Source organism: Symphalangus syndactylus, chromosome 3, assembly GCF_028878055.3.
Source record: "Symphalangus syndactylus isolate Jambi chromosome 3, NHGRI_mSymSyn1-v2.1_pri, whole genome shotgun sequence".
Classification (NCBI taxonomy): domain Eukaryota; kingdom Metazoa; phylum Chordata; class Mammalia; order Primates; family Hylobatidae; genus Symphalangus; species Symphalangus syndactylus.
Genome location: NC_072425.2, coordinates 57434677 through 57449047, shown reverse-complemented (window position 1 = coordinate 57449047; position 14371 = coordinate 57434677). Strand labels below are relative to the sequence as shown.

Here is a 14371-nt window from a genome sequence, read left to right as displayed (position 1 = left end):
TGCTAATCTGTCGACCCCTCAGACAAAGTTTATTTGTGGTGACTTTTAAACTCCCGACTTGCCTTCCAATCACCGCGTTTAAAATGAAAAGCTTTAAATAAACACCAGGAATAGAAGATAAATAAACTTTTTTTCCCCCTTGCAAGTGCCTAGCTTGGCGAGGTTCAGGCTCAAATCCCCAGAGGACAGAGCGCTCTCTTTTGTGTTAATGTTTAAAAGATTTTCCAATGCCGGAGTTTATTCCTACTGCAAACATTTCTATTTACAAGGTCAAGTGTATCAGCACTCGACACAGCTTAAGACTGTAATTATTTATCTAAGGGCGTTTGAGTGTAGATCAGTAGCTCTGGCAGGAACCCAGCCTTCAGCCACTGCTAAACAACTCCTCACAACAATATTACAAGTTCTGGTGATTGTTCCTTTCCCCTGTGTGTTTACTTTTGCTGGTCTGAATGTTTTGCAACAAAAGTTTGTACTTTTTCACCAAAAGTGTGAAAATGACTTTGAAGTATTGAGCTTGCAAGCTTCCTAAAACCTATTGGTAACAGATGTTATTGGCATGTTTGATTGAGAATGGCTAGTAGCCAGAGAGGATACTCTTGGGGGTAAGGGGTGATGGGAAGGGGGATACAAAGAGGGGAGGTCTCAGGGGAAAAGCGGGAGGCGGGGCAACATGATGTCTGAGTTATCCTCAAATCACGTACAGGAGACACTATTTTGTGAATTCTCTCCACAAATGCAAACACCAATAGAGGCCAGTCAATTATATATTTTTGGCTGCCTCATTTACAGATGTCTAATTGTTCATTAAATTAAAGGCAGAAATAATACCCTGCATTTCTTGTCTTGTACTGTATTTTCATTTCAGTTGATGGTTGATAGATTCTCAGTGCCCCCTCAACCCCCCTCCTCACCCATTATTGGGTTAACCACAGTGTAACTCTGGAAAGTAACTACACCATATTCATTGTTTAAAACTCTTTACTGATGTACATGTTTTAATAAAACAAATAACCAGAAAAATACACAAATCCATAGTTATTTAAAAACTTAGGATTTTTAAAAAACATGTCTATAAAAATACAGCGTTTAAGGCAGTTTGGAAATGCATTTGTACATTTCTACAACGTCCATAAATTCTCTTGAAAATAAGAATGTTAACTTCAATTCTATAAAATACACTGTACATTTTAAGACTGTTCTCAATATAGCACACTTCACAATGGACTGTGGGTTTTGATTCCTGGTGACAAATGGATTCTATACATTTCAGGGGGGAAAGGTGTAATATGGATGTGAGTTTAAAACTTTTAATTTCTTTTTAAAAATAAATTATTTCTGAAGCATACAATTTATAAAAATTCTATATACAAAGTACAGCAACTGGTAACAAACCCCAGTTTTAATACATTTTATATACGATGTACCAGGGTTTAGCAACCCTGATAGGAGCAGAGGCAATATACATTCTCCGCATATTTAAACATAAAATTTCTTGATGTAAAGAACAAAAATGACAAAAAAACAAACATCATAAAGAGACTTTCATACATGGCAGTGCAGAGCTTTTTTAAATAAAAAGTTGCATTGTTCAATACCATGGCAACCCCTTAGATCAGCACTTTTGGACCCTTAATCCTAAGAAATGTGCTAAGAGATCAGAGTGGTAGCAAGGTCAAAGGCTCAAACGTATCCAAAACCAACTTAGGGGTTCCCTCTAAGGCAATCGCCACCCACCCTCACCCCCACGTCACTGAGAATTCTGGGCGTTGATACAAACAGTGAAAGAATGAATCGGTAAGTGGGACTTTTCTGTTTACATAGGATTGTAATATCCTCACTGGCCACAATCTATAAAAGTCGATACTGGCACTTTTTTTCCCCCCTCAAAGGAAATATGCTAATAGACAGCCCCTTTGCAAATATAATTTCTCCTTCCCATCCCTTCAAATTGCTAAGGCCCCACTGGTCAGCACCTTCCCTTTCGAGTCCAGGACTACTGTTCTGTCCCCCACACGCCCGCTTCCTCCCGGACGTCCTGAACACTGCAGCTAGGTTTCTGGACGGCAGACGAGTTGGGAGTTTCTGGAGCTTGGAATTGGGGCGGGGGAGGAGGTCCAAGAAGTCAAGCTCCGGAGAGGAGCTTCAGGGGAAGTGCCCAGAGTCGTGGCCGGGGAACCGGCTACACCAAGTTGACTTGGAAAAAGTTTTGGGAAGTATCCCCAACCATTCCCTCTATCTGTCCCAAGCCACAGGTGCCCGGCGCGGGGGCGAGGCGAGCACGGGAGTGGGACGCGGGCTCTCCCGCAGCCAACGGCGAGCGGCGCGAGGGCTAAAAGAGCGGCCCAAGCAGCAGCAGCAGCAAGATGGAGGCGAGTGGGGTCCAGGCGCCCCGGGGCGCCGAGCGGCCGCCGCCGCCGCTGCTCCTGCGCCCCGGCCCATAGGGGAGGTCCCCGCGGCCGCCAGCTGCAGCAGCGCCGCTGCCCGGGCGCGGTGGGTGCAGGACGCCGTCGTCGTCGTCCAGCGGCTGCTCACCACCCGCGCCCCCGGGGCGCTGCTCGTCATCGTAGTCCTCATCGTAGTAGTCGTCCAGGCCCCCGTCCGAGCCGCTGCTGCCGGGGCCGTTGCCCAGCTCGGCGCCGAAGCACAGGCGGGCCATGTTCTCCTTGACCGACTCGCAGATGGGCCGCTCGAGGCCGTCGCACACGCAGTCGTTGAGCAGCGCCGCCTTGGGCATAGCCAGCATGTCCTCAATGACGGTGCGGCATTCGTCCGTGCAGCGCAGCCCGTTGAAGACCTTGCCGCAGTAGGTCAGGTAGCGGCTCAGCGCCAGGTTGCAGCGGCTGTCGCGGTCGCAGCGCCGCCGGGCCTCGGTGCAGCCCATGACCCCGCCCGCGCCGGGGCCGCCCGCGCCGCCGCCGCTCGTCCGGGGCAGGCACGGCTCAATGGCGCGCTTGGTGGACTTGCAGTTCTCGTCCTGCGCGCAGTCACAGTTCTCCAGGGCGGGCCCGCGGCGCGTGTGGTTGAGCTGAATGAGGGCCGAGATGCAGTGGCTCGGGCAGCGCCAGCGCGACGAGAAGGAGGCGGCCGAGGCCGGGAAAGCGGCGGCAGCGGCCCCGGGCGCGTCACCCCCTCCGTGCTGCGCCAGCACCGGCGCGCACGCCTCGGCGTACTGGTTGTAGGCGTAGCTGCACTCCGGCTCCCCCTGGCACTGCAGCAGCGCCTGCCAGCAGATGAGGCGGCGGCCGTGCGCCAGCCCCGAGCCCCGGGGCGCCGAGCCCAGCAGCTGCAGCAGCGCCATCAGGCACAGCCAGGCTCCCGGCACGGTCCCCCAGCGGGCCTCGCCGCCGCCGCCCAGCAGCGCGGCCACCATCGCGGGCAGCGGCGGCGGCCGGGAGAGGAGGGGAAAGGAGACGAAGCGCGGGGAACGGCGGACGCGGAGCCGGTGGAAAAGTTTGTCCAAGTCCTGCCCACTTCTTGCATGAGTGTCTTCATAAATCCATGCGCGCCGCTGGCTGATGCCCCGCTGGTGGCAGAAGGTCCCCTTTCGCTCCGGCTGCGGTGGCTTCCTGAAAATGAACAGCTGCCGAGATCTGGTCCCGCTCTCCCACCCGAGAGCCCTCCGCTCGGCCCCCGGTGGTGGCGGGAGAGGCTTACTGTCGCCCCGGGGGGGTGCGGGCCGCGGGGCCGTGGCGGGGCTGCAGGACCGCGCGGCGCGGCGGGTGCATTTTGCTCCGCGCCTGCAGATCCGTTGTGCGACCGGCTGTCCCCGCGCCGGCTGCTCGCGCTGAGGCCGCGGTGGCTCCTTCCTCCTGGGCTCAGTGCCGCGCCGCCGCCACCGCCGCCGCGGTCTCTCGCATCGCGCCGCTTCCTGGCCCGGCGTCCGCGCGCTGCCCGCCTTCCCGCGGCCCGGCCGCCCCGCGTCCCCTCCCCCTCCGCCCGCGGCAACCCCGGCCTCCGCCGAGCCCCGGGGAGCTCTTTCCGGGAGGCGCGGGGAGAACAAGAAAGTCGGCGCTGCCGGAGAGCGGCTCCCTGGCTTCACTCGGCGGCGGCTTTTCGGGTGACCAAGAGCCCGGGGAGCTGATCCGCTGAGCCCGGCTGCAGACTCGTTAGCAGCGAGGCTTTAAATACAAAAGTGGGCCGGGAGCCCCCGCGTGGTGCCGCGGTGCCCCCTCATTATGCATGCATGGAAAAGCAAACAAACAAAAACATTAGCAACGCTCCTCCGGCTCGCCGAGCCCTGGCCCCGCGCGCTCCGAGCCTGCCCGCTTTCTCCTTTCTCCACTCTCTTTCGCCCTTTGCTCGGCCCCCTTTCCCGGCTTTCCGAGATGCTATTGGTCCTGCCTGTTGTTGTTGAAAGTTTTTTTTTTTTTTTTACGAGCCGCTGGAGTGGGGTTGCGGAGTGGGGGAGGGCGGTAGGGTGGTGGGCAGCTCACATTCAGGCATTCAGGGCTTGAAAGGAACGGCTTAGGGAGCCTGACGGAGGCCCGGAGCTCCTCCTACTCTTAAGGAGGCTCGGATATGCAGCCCCCCCAGCTCGCGCACAGAATCAGCGGGCAGGGCTTAGGGGCAGCTGTTTGCATCCGGCTCAGCCACGGGCCTTTTTCGTTTCGTTCTTTTTTCTATTTCTCTTTTTTTTTTTTTTGTAGTTTTATTAATTCTCGCTGGCCCCCATCTGTGCTTTCGACTGGATTCAGAACTCAGTTTATCTTCCAGGCTCCCTGTCTTTGGGTCTCGATCACCACAGAGAGGAAGGGGAGAATCCAGAGATAAAATGTGAGACTGAAACTTTTTTAAAGAAGCATACAAGAAAGAAGCACACACTTTATTAGGGAGATGTTGATGAGATGCTTACAACCCGCCCGCCACCCCCCAGCCCCAGCTAGGCCATCTGGCAGGTACCGCCTGTGCGCCAGGCATCGTTTTCAAATTGCAAGACCGAAATCCAATCAACCGAAATAATTTCTTAGGAAGATAAGCTTGCAACACGTGCAGTAATGAAAACATTTGAATAGCATTAAAAATATTCAAGAATGTCGAGCAAGTACCACCTGGCCGCAGTCACAAGACAGAAGAAGGAGATAAATGGGCACGCACCAAGGGTTTATATTAAAGTGTAAGTTTCAGCCCCTCACTACATTTAAGCGAGGCTGCTCTGCAGAGGAAACTCTGCCTTCTCGGCGCGGGAGTTTCCGAGCTACCTTAACTGGGGCGCAACGCAGCCTTCGGCCACCAGAGGCAGCGGGCATCTGCGGCCTGTCAAAAACTGGCGCTTTTTTCCTCCCCTTTCCGTGGAGAGACTATCAACTCCATCTGTCACAAAAATTAAGGCTAAATCTCCTCTCCAGAAACAGAGGGAGCCGAGGCGCCAACGCGCTCAGCGTCGGGCTGTCCGCCTCTCCCTAGAGGCCAAGTGAATTTGAAATGGCAAAAGTCACGGAGGCCCAGCACTAGGAGATTCCTCCGGCTGCGGGAAATCTTCGTGTGCCTGCTGAGTCTGCTACGTTCCTCGGAGGCGCTTGGTCTGCCGTGGGAAGCTGCACCTCTGCAGTCCCCAAAACCAAAATCAAACCTTAAAAGAGCCAGATTGAGGTAAGGTGGACCGTCTTGCTCTGATTTGAGTATTAATAGACAAACAGCAATATAAATCGATACAAAAAAAATCCAGAAAGGCTGCAACTTCATGGCACATCAAAACAACCGTATCCCTGGCTCGCTCTCTCTTTTTTTTCCTATTATTTGGAGTTGTCCTCTCAGTCCGGCCTGGAGGACTTGGACAACCCGGACACCTTCTCTGTGTCTGGGATCCCTCACAGATAAGGGTCGAAGCCAATTAGACAGTTGAAAAAGCCCCTCTTGTCTTTAAAGCTTTGTTATTTTAGGCCCGTAAGGAACAAAGTCAGCACTCAGTTTCATCTTTACTTGAATTTTTGTTGCGTTCCTGTAGAATAGTGGGACCCAAACCTTAGCACATATCCGAAAACTCAGATCCCTAGTTTTTGGAGTTTCTGATTCAGTTGGACTGGTGGGTCCCAAGAATATGCATTTCTAACAAGTTCTCAGGGAATGCTGCTCTCAAACTTTGAGAACCACTGCTCTCGAAGTTAACATGTTTCTTTTCTGTGTTGTTGTTGTGTTTTTGGTAACACTTGCCCCACCTTGGCCTTGATACAGCTCTCAGTGGGGTTTAAGGGAGACCCAAGAGCTCTGCATGCTTTGGGGACCTCTGCATCCCAGTCACATAGCATTAGCATTGCAAGCCTGAGGGGTTCTCAGCCCACTTTTTTACTGTGTCATTTCCATTCACCACAATAAGCTATGCTGTCTCCTATCTTTAAAAAAAAATAGTAAAACCTTCTAGACTCCATGTCCCTACTCAGTCGCTATCCCATTTTCAGGAAAACTTGAAAATCTTGCTTTTACTCACTTTCCCCACTCGATTCACTCTACATAATCGAGTTCCATTCGATTATGTAGAGTCACTAGTGACCAAAACCTTGCTCTACCCGATGGTCACTTCTCAGTCCTCAGCTTATTTGACGTTTCAGCAGCATTGGCCATGACTTACTACCTCCTTCTTTTCAAAGCGCTTTCTAAAATTTTGGCTTCCGAAAGTCCACACTCCCCTGTTCTCTCATTTTACTGCCTGGTGGCTCCTTCTGTCTCTCAACTCCTTAGGTAACCACATCTAGTGCCTTGATTTTAAATTGCATCTCCTAATTTGATGTTTTCAATCTCAGTCTTTCTCTGATCTCCACATATATATATTCACTTGGTTCCAAGGACATCTCAAACTTAAGCTTCCCCAAGAGCACTTCTAATTTTCCATCCCCAAAACCTATTTGTTTACTGGGCTTACTGTGGTAGATACCCTCCAAAATTGGTCTCCATCAGTTTTCTCCCTACCTTTACATCCTTACTACTTAGATCAAAAGGCAGAGTATAATCCCCTTCCCCTTGAGTCTTGGGTAGGCCTTACTGACTTTGACCAATAGGACATAGTGAAAGTGACTGACATTCTGGAGCCTCCAAGGCTAGATCACAAGAAGCCTTGCACCTTCTACTCGGGCCTTGTATTAGGCTGTTTTCACACTGCTGATAAAGACATACCCAAGACTGGGCAATTTACAAAAGAAAGAGGTTTACTGGACTTAATGTTCCACATGGCTGGGGAGGCCTCACAATTATGGTGGAAGGCAAGGAGGAGCAAATCACATCTTACATGGATGGCAGCAGGCAATGAGAGGGCTTGTGCAGAGAAACTCCTGTTTTTAAAACCATCATATCTCATGAGACCCATTCACTATCATGAAAACAGCATGGGAAAGATCCACCCCCATGATTCAATCATCTCCCACTGGGTCCCTCCCACAACATGTGGGAATTATGGGAACTACAAGATGAGATTTGGGTGGGAACACAGAGCCAAACCTTATCAGGCCTCTTGGAATACTTGCTCTGGAGAAGCCAGTCACCACGTAAGACATCTGGACCACCTTCAGACTCGCATGCTGTGAGGAAGCCCATGCTTACTATGTGTAGAGGATACATGGAGAAGGAAAGAGATGCCTGGCCAGCTCCCTGCTGTTTCAGCCATGTGAGTGAAGAAGGCACCAGACTTGTGAGTGGAGACACTAACTTGTATGTCCAGCCCAGTTGAACCTTCAGATGATTCCAGCTCTAGCTGCCATCTTACTGAAGACACATGAGAGAGACCCCAAGCCAGGGTCAAGATCAGGGTGAAGCAAGTGAGGCATTTTGGTGCAAAATGTAAGGAGGCATTGACCTTCATAATTGGGCTCCAACACTCCAAGAGTGAGTGCCTCCTTAAATTTTGTACTTTAGACACTACACTCACTTTTCTGTAGTTCTGGTCTTGCCTCAAGCAAGAACAGCAGAGCTTAGCTCGGTCAACCCAAAGAATCCTGAGAAATAACAAAAAAATGTTCTTTTAAGCCACTCAGTTTTGAGATGGTTTGTTACGCAACAATAGAGCATTAGAACTTTTCTTCCTGTCCAATTGCTTAGGTGAAAGATGCTAGTATCTGCCTGAATTCTTCCCTTTTCTTCACATTCCACATTCAATTAATGGCTCATCATAGGTGTCAATAAAATATTTGATAAGTTGAATGAATGAAGAATCCGCACTTATTTCTTGTCTTCTAAATCAGCCAACTCAGAACTAGTCCAAATCATTTCTACTACAAAGAACAGTAATAGAGACCCTGAGAGATTAAAAAATACAGAATAGTTCTGAAGTTTTAAAATATAAAATTATATTTCCAAAAGAGTTGACTGGTTCGGTGAAAGAACAAAAACCTCGATCAACAAATACCAATTACCTTTTGGTGCTTTAGCAACATAACCCAGATAAAGTAGGAGGAGATAGACTTCTGCCCTCAGAGGACTCAACAATATGTCACTTGGCCATTTGGAGTTGTCAGAGGCGCTAACCACTTAACAGAAGTCTTAAGTCACAGACACTCTGTATTAGTGTGTTCTCACACTACTATAAAGACTTGGCAATTTATTTAAAAAAGAGGTTTAATCAGCTCATGGTTCAGAAGGCTTTATAGGCTTCTGCTTCTGGGGAGGCCTCAGGAAGCTAACAATCATGGCTGAAGGCAAGGGGAAGCAAGCACTTCTTCACGTGGCTGGCAGGAGAGAGAGAGCAAAGGAGAGTGGTGCTACACATTTTCAAACAGCCAGATTTTTTGAGAACTCACTCTCACAAGAACAGTATGGGGGAAATCCCTCCATCCCTCCCCCATGATCCAATCACCTCCCACCAGGTCCCTCCCCAACATTGGAGATTATAATTCAACATGAGATTTAGGTGGGGACACAGAACCAAACCATATCACATCCACTCTCTTGTTTTCTTTATTTACTTGCATTCTTAAAACCAGAAAATATTAATACTTCATTTTGTGGCAGATACTGCATGGAAACCAAGCACCATCTACTCTAGAATTCTACATTAGACTTTGTATCCTGAATGTTTACCTCATTCTTCACAAAAGTCTTCTCTTTGTCTGTTGCCTTCTTAAGAAGAATTAATTCTTGGGAACAAGATGGAAGGATGGAACCTCATGTAGAAGGAAATCCCTTTCATGCACAGTAAAGCAGGGTCATTCTCCCAGCTAATGATCTGGAGCCTCCTCCTGAACACCAGCTTTGCTTATATCTTCGGCAAGGACCATCTTCGCATCCTTGAGTCCTGTTAATTCCATCTGAGAAAAATGTTGTTCACATTCACCCTTCCTGTCTTCTCATGTCCTGGTTTCTTCAAGGTTTTCTTCATTGCTGAATACCAGGTCTTTCCCAACTCTCCTCCAAACCAGTGATTGTAAACCAGAGAAGCATCTCTAAAGGACTTGGGAGCTTTTTCAAAATACGTATGCCTGTGCCAACTTCATTACATTTGAATTCTTCCCCAGGGGCCAAGGAATGTGTACTATGGAAAAAAACAAACACACACACAAAGGCATATTTCTGCCAGTGGTTCCTAGACTTTGAGATTTCAAAGATCCATTTATTTTCAAAAAAAATCTGGAATATCTTTTAAAAAAAAATGCCAACTTTTTATTTTATCAAGCATTAACAAACAAACAAACAAACCTACTACTACCATCTATTAACACCAGTGTCTTATTGAATAAAGAGGATTTGAAACCCCAAAGGCAGAGAGGAATAACCAGAGAATACAGGCAAGTTGAATGAATTTGGATATTTAAAGGACTTACTATATTGTCCTATTTTTTTTTCATTTTAACTGAATTTACAACACAGGGGAAACTTCTTCAGAAACTTTTGCATCTTCAGACAGCATTTTGGAATAACTACTCTAAAGCAGTCCTCCATGCTGATGTTAAATGAGTCGGATGAAATCACTACTCCACTTAAAAATTTACAGTGACTCCTCAGGAAAAAGGCCAAGGTCACTACCAGTGTTACAGCAGTTTGAGGTCTGGTGCAGTGGCTCATTCCTGTAATCCTAGAACTTTGAGAGGCCAAGGCAAGAAGATCACTAGAGCCAGGAGTTTGAGACCAGCCTAGGCAAATCGCGAGACCCCATCTCTACCAAAAAACACCCACAAAAATTAGCCAGACATGGTGATGCATGCCTATTATTCTAGCTACTCAGGAGGCTGGGGAGGGAGGATCACTTGAGCCCAGGAGGTTAAGGCTACAGTGAGCTATGATCGCCACTGCACTCCAGCCTGGATGACAGAGCAAGACCCTGTCTCAAAAACAACAACAACAACAAAAAAAAATGCAGTTTGAAAGACCATTCCAAATACTTAGCCCCATCTATTCTTGCCTGTGCCCCCAAACACAAACATATATGCACACACACACATGCACTCACGTACACATACATATGATGCATGTACTCACGTATATGGATGTACTCATGTGCACACTCATGCAGGCACACACAGGCACTAACATATACGCATGCATGCACTCACGCATACTCATTCATGCACACACATACAAACTGGAATTTCTCTTCTGAGTATCCACTATGGCATCTCCATCTTGCCCTTCTCCGGGGACTTTGGTATGTTGGCCTCTTTAGCAGAGAAATGCTTCTGTCCCCCAGCTTTAAGGGATTACGAGAGAAAGTCTCCTTTTTGACGCTCTGCTCCTGGATAACACATGTAAAGTCTCACCGCCCCCTTTCTATGTGAACATACTCTTTGTAACTGTAGTCAACCTGAGAAATCAATGTTTGTTGCTTAAGCCACCCAGTCTATGATATTCTGTTATAGCAGCCCAAACTAAGATAGTGAATGAAAAAGACAAATTTTTCTAGTAAACAAAGAGCTCTTAGAAATTTACAGGAAAAGGGCCAGGCACAGTGACTCACGCCTGTAATCCGACCACTTTGGGAGGCTGAGGCAGACGGATCACTTGAGGTCAGGAGTTCGAGATCAGCCTGGCCAACATGGCGAAACTCCATCTTTACTAAAAAAAGAAAAAATACGAAAATTAGCCAGGCTTGGTGGCAGGCGCCTGTAATCCCAGCTACTCAGGAGACTGAGGCAGGAGGATTGCTTGAACCCGGGAGGTGGAGGTTGCAGTGAGCTGAGATTTTGCCACACCTCGGCCTGGGTGATAGAGCAAGACTCAGTCTCAAAAAAAAAAAAAAAAAAAAAAAACTTACAGGAAAAGGACAGACCAAGGGAAAATGGGTGAAAGATAGAAACAGACAATTCACAGAAGCATAAATCCAAATTGTCAGCAAACAAGTGAAAAAATGTTTAAATTAACTAGTAGTTAGACGAAAGGAAATTAGAAAACAATGAGATATTACTTTAACACTCCATAGACCGACTAAAATGTGAAAGCACTTTGACAGCCAATTCTTATAAAGATACCTTCAAAAGTTGCTCGTGTAAATGTGAAATGTTGGATTCTTTTTTGGCAATACCTTTAAAATGTAAAATACAAATATTATTTGGCCCAACCCATTCCTGAGAATCTTTCCAATAATAATAAATACTGATAAGGAAGGACACTATCTGCATTCTAGCCATCCCAGTAGAAATAATTACTTTTTTCCTCCAAAAGTTCTAGCAAAAGTTTTGGAACCTCAATTGATCTGGGCCATGTGCCCATGTACCTTAGTGAAAGAGATGAGAAAGAGAGAGAGAAAGAGAGAGAGAGAGAAAAAGAGAGCACTTCCTGAAGGAAAACCAATGCGGTCACGATGAAAAAAATCAGCCACTACACCAGGGCTCCACAAATGTGATCCAGTACTTTGTAGTGGTCCATGATGAGATGGACCACTCAGCTCATTAGAGCAGGCATTTGAATACTTTTATAGCTATCTCATAGAGTAATATGATGTCAGTTGAAGCTAATAATAAAATTTGAGGCTTCTATTTTGTAGGTATTCTTTTTTCTAGTAACTTCAAAAATTTTGTTTTACAAAGTATCTGTGATAGACAAAAAAATTCTGCAGTTTCAGAACAGACAATTTGAGAAGCACTGTGAAATATACACATTAAAATACAAAAAAGAAGTGGATACTGGTTATTTTCTTTGGTTTTAGAGGTAAATAAGTTGTTTGGTACAGGAACATAAGGATTTGGCGCTGTGTAGAGATTAATAAAAATGGAAGGAACAAACGTTTAATTCTTCAGGGAACATGGATAACAACTCCAAGATGCAAAATGACAATACGATCCCGCTTTCACTGATGAGTGTATCAACAGAGACAGAGCAGCTGTTTAACACCATCAGCCTGCTGTTCTCTATGGAGCAGAAAACATACCCCCTTATCATTGCTTTGGGACTGGGGAGATCAAGATCCTGGCTCAGTTTCAATATCTAATAACACGAGGAAATACTTTCAAAATTAGTAGGAGCTCCAATTATCAGGAAACTCGACTTTCATACTTTTTGAAAAGAGATATTAATGAAATAGAGACTTAAACCCACTGGCAAGATACAACATAGAACATTTGAGGCACAACATGCTTCAACCTCAGTGGATTGCAGTTAGCCAGTTAGCAGTACAACCATATTTCTACCAAGAGCATTTTTTCCCCCAAGAGAGTACCTTGGGCACGTTTGGGCATTACCTACTAAATTCTCCAATAATTGGGGCGGATTCTACAATATGCATAGTTAGTATGTTTCAAAGCCGTGCTAGGCCTTATTTCCAAATCTAGCTTCTCACTACTGAAGTCAAGACTGAAATTAAGAAGAAACTTTTGGCTGGGCGCGGTGGCTCATGCATTTAATCCCAGCACTTTGGGTGGCCGAGGCAGGCGGATCACGAGGTCAGGAGATCAAGACCATCCTGGCCAACATGGTGAAACCCCATCTCTACTAAAAGTACAAAAATTAGCTGGGCGTAGTGGTGCATGCCTGTAATCCCAGCTACTCAGGAGGCTGAGGCAAGAGAAGCACTTGAACCAGGGAGTCTGAAATTGCAGTGAGCTAAGATCAAACCACTGCACTCCATCCAGCCTGGTAATAGAGCAAGACTCTGTCTCAAAAAATAAATAAATAAATAAACTTTTAAATAATTTAACTCTTTTATAAAGCTAGATAAACTGTTTTCTAAATAAAAATAACATAGTTTGTAAGAGAACTTATCAAATGCCTCAAAAGTCTGCTTTTTATCTTTTGAGGACTTATATAAAGACAATAGACATCCCAAAAAAACCTATCCACAGGAAAAAAAAAATCTAGCAATAAGCTTGTACAAAATTTGTAAGTTTCAGGTTAATGCTTCTCTAAACAATTTTAGAAAAATACTACAATTGCTTACATATTGACTGCTGAAAATCTGTAATTGTCATAAATGTCTTGGGAAAAATCTATAATCTTATTGATAAAGATTACAAGCCATCTAACTCATTTTAATGAAATATATATCCTAGGACTTCATCAAACACCTCATTGATGAGTTCACACTTTTCCTAAATTTTAAATTTATATGCACACTTACTTGCTCATTTCTCACTGAATTTGATTCAGTTGAATCCAACAGATGTTTATTGAGTTCCCACTGTATGTTCTAGGAAGGTGAATAATTTTTTTTCAAGTCTTCCATCTCTGTTCCTCTTTTCTTTCTTTATTACTAGACTTTTTTAAAAAATCACTTTTAGTTTTAAGGAAATTTTAGAGACATTGATTGGAAAGTACAGAGGGTTCCCACACAATTCCTCCTCTCCCCAACTGTTTTCTCTATTATTTACATTCTGTATTATATTACTGTGGTACACTCGTTACAATTGATGAACCAATACTGGTATTTTATTATTAACTAAAGTCTTCGATTTACATTAGTTCCTTCTTAGTATTGTTCATTCTATGCATTTTGACAAATGTATAATGTCATGTATTCACCATTAGAATATCATACAGAGTTTCATCTCCCTAAATTCCCTGGAAGCATTCTGTATTAACCTAGAAGGGATCTTAAATCAAATTTTTTCGTTTACAGCTTCACTTCTTAAAGCTTCTGGATTTAGTATTTCTTTTTTGTCCATTATTTAAAAAATGAAGTGAGATTTTGCATGCTATTTGAATTCAAAAGTTGGTCTCTCTGTGGTACACATCTCCTCAAATGATTATTTATGTTGAAAAATAGTACTTCTTATAATTCAGTTATCCATCCGGAAATATTTCTTGAGTACCTGCCCTGGGCCGAGCATTCTGGTCTGTTTTCTCTTGATTAGTGAAGTTTGTGATAGGTGACCTTATGTTACATATCTTTGTTTCACACATAGACATATATTTAATTATCAAAATCCTTTACACATATATAGTACAAAATGCAAAAGAATTTTTTTTTATCGTATAATTTTAGCAAGCTTCCACTTACCTTTGCACTGAGACTGCCACT

General features: G+C 45.6%; 1 protein-coding gene across 1 annotated transcript; it reads right to left on the bottom strand.

Moving 5' to 3' along the window:
- Positions 1–963: 963 nt before the first annotated feature.
- On the bottom strand, positions 964–4120 carry GAS1 (growth arrest specific 1). Its single transcript, XM_055272068.2, has one exon. It carries the CDS (start codon positions 3371–3373, stop codon positions 2333–2335), a length of 1041 nt encoding a protein of 346 aa, XP_055128043.1. The 5' UTR covers positions 3374–4120; the 3' UTR covers positions 964–2332.
- Between the last annotated feature and the right edge of the window lie 10251 nt (positions 4121–14371).

Bases quoted from the DNA above. Each gene is read 5' to 3' on its own strand.
- GAS1 (XM_055272068.2), bottom strand. From the start codon at position 3,373: ATGGTGGCCGCGCTGCTGGGCGGCGGCGGCGAGGCCCGCTGGGGGACC.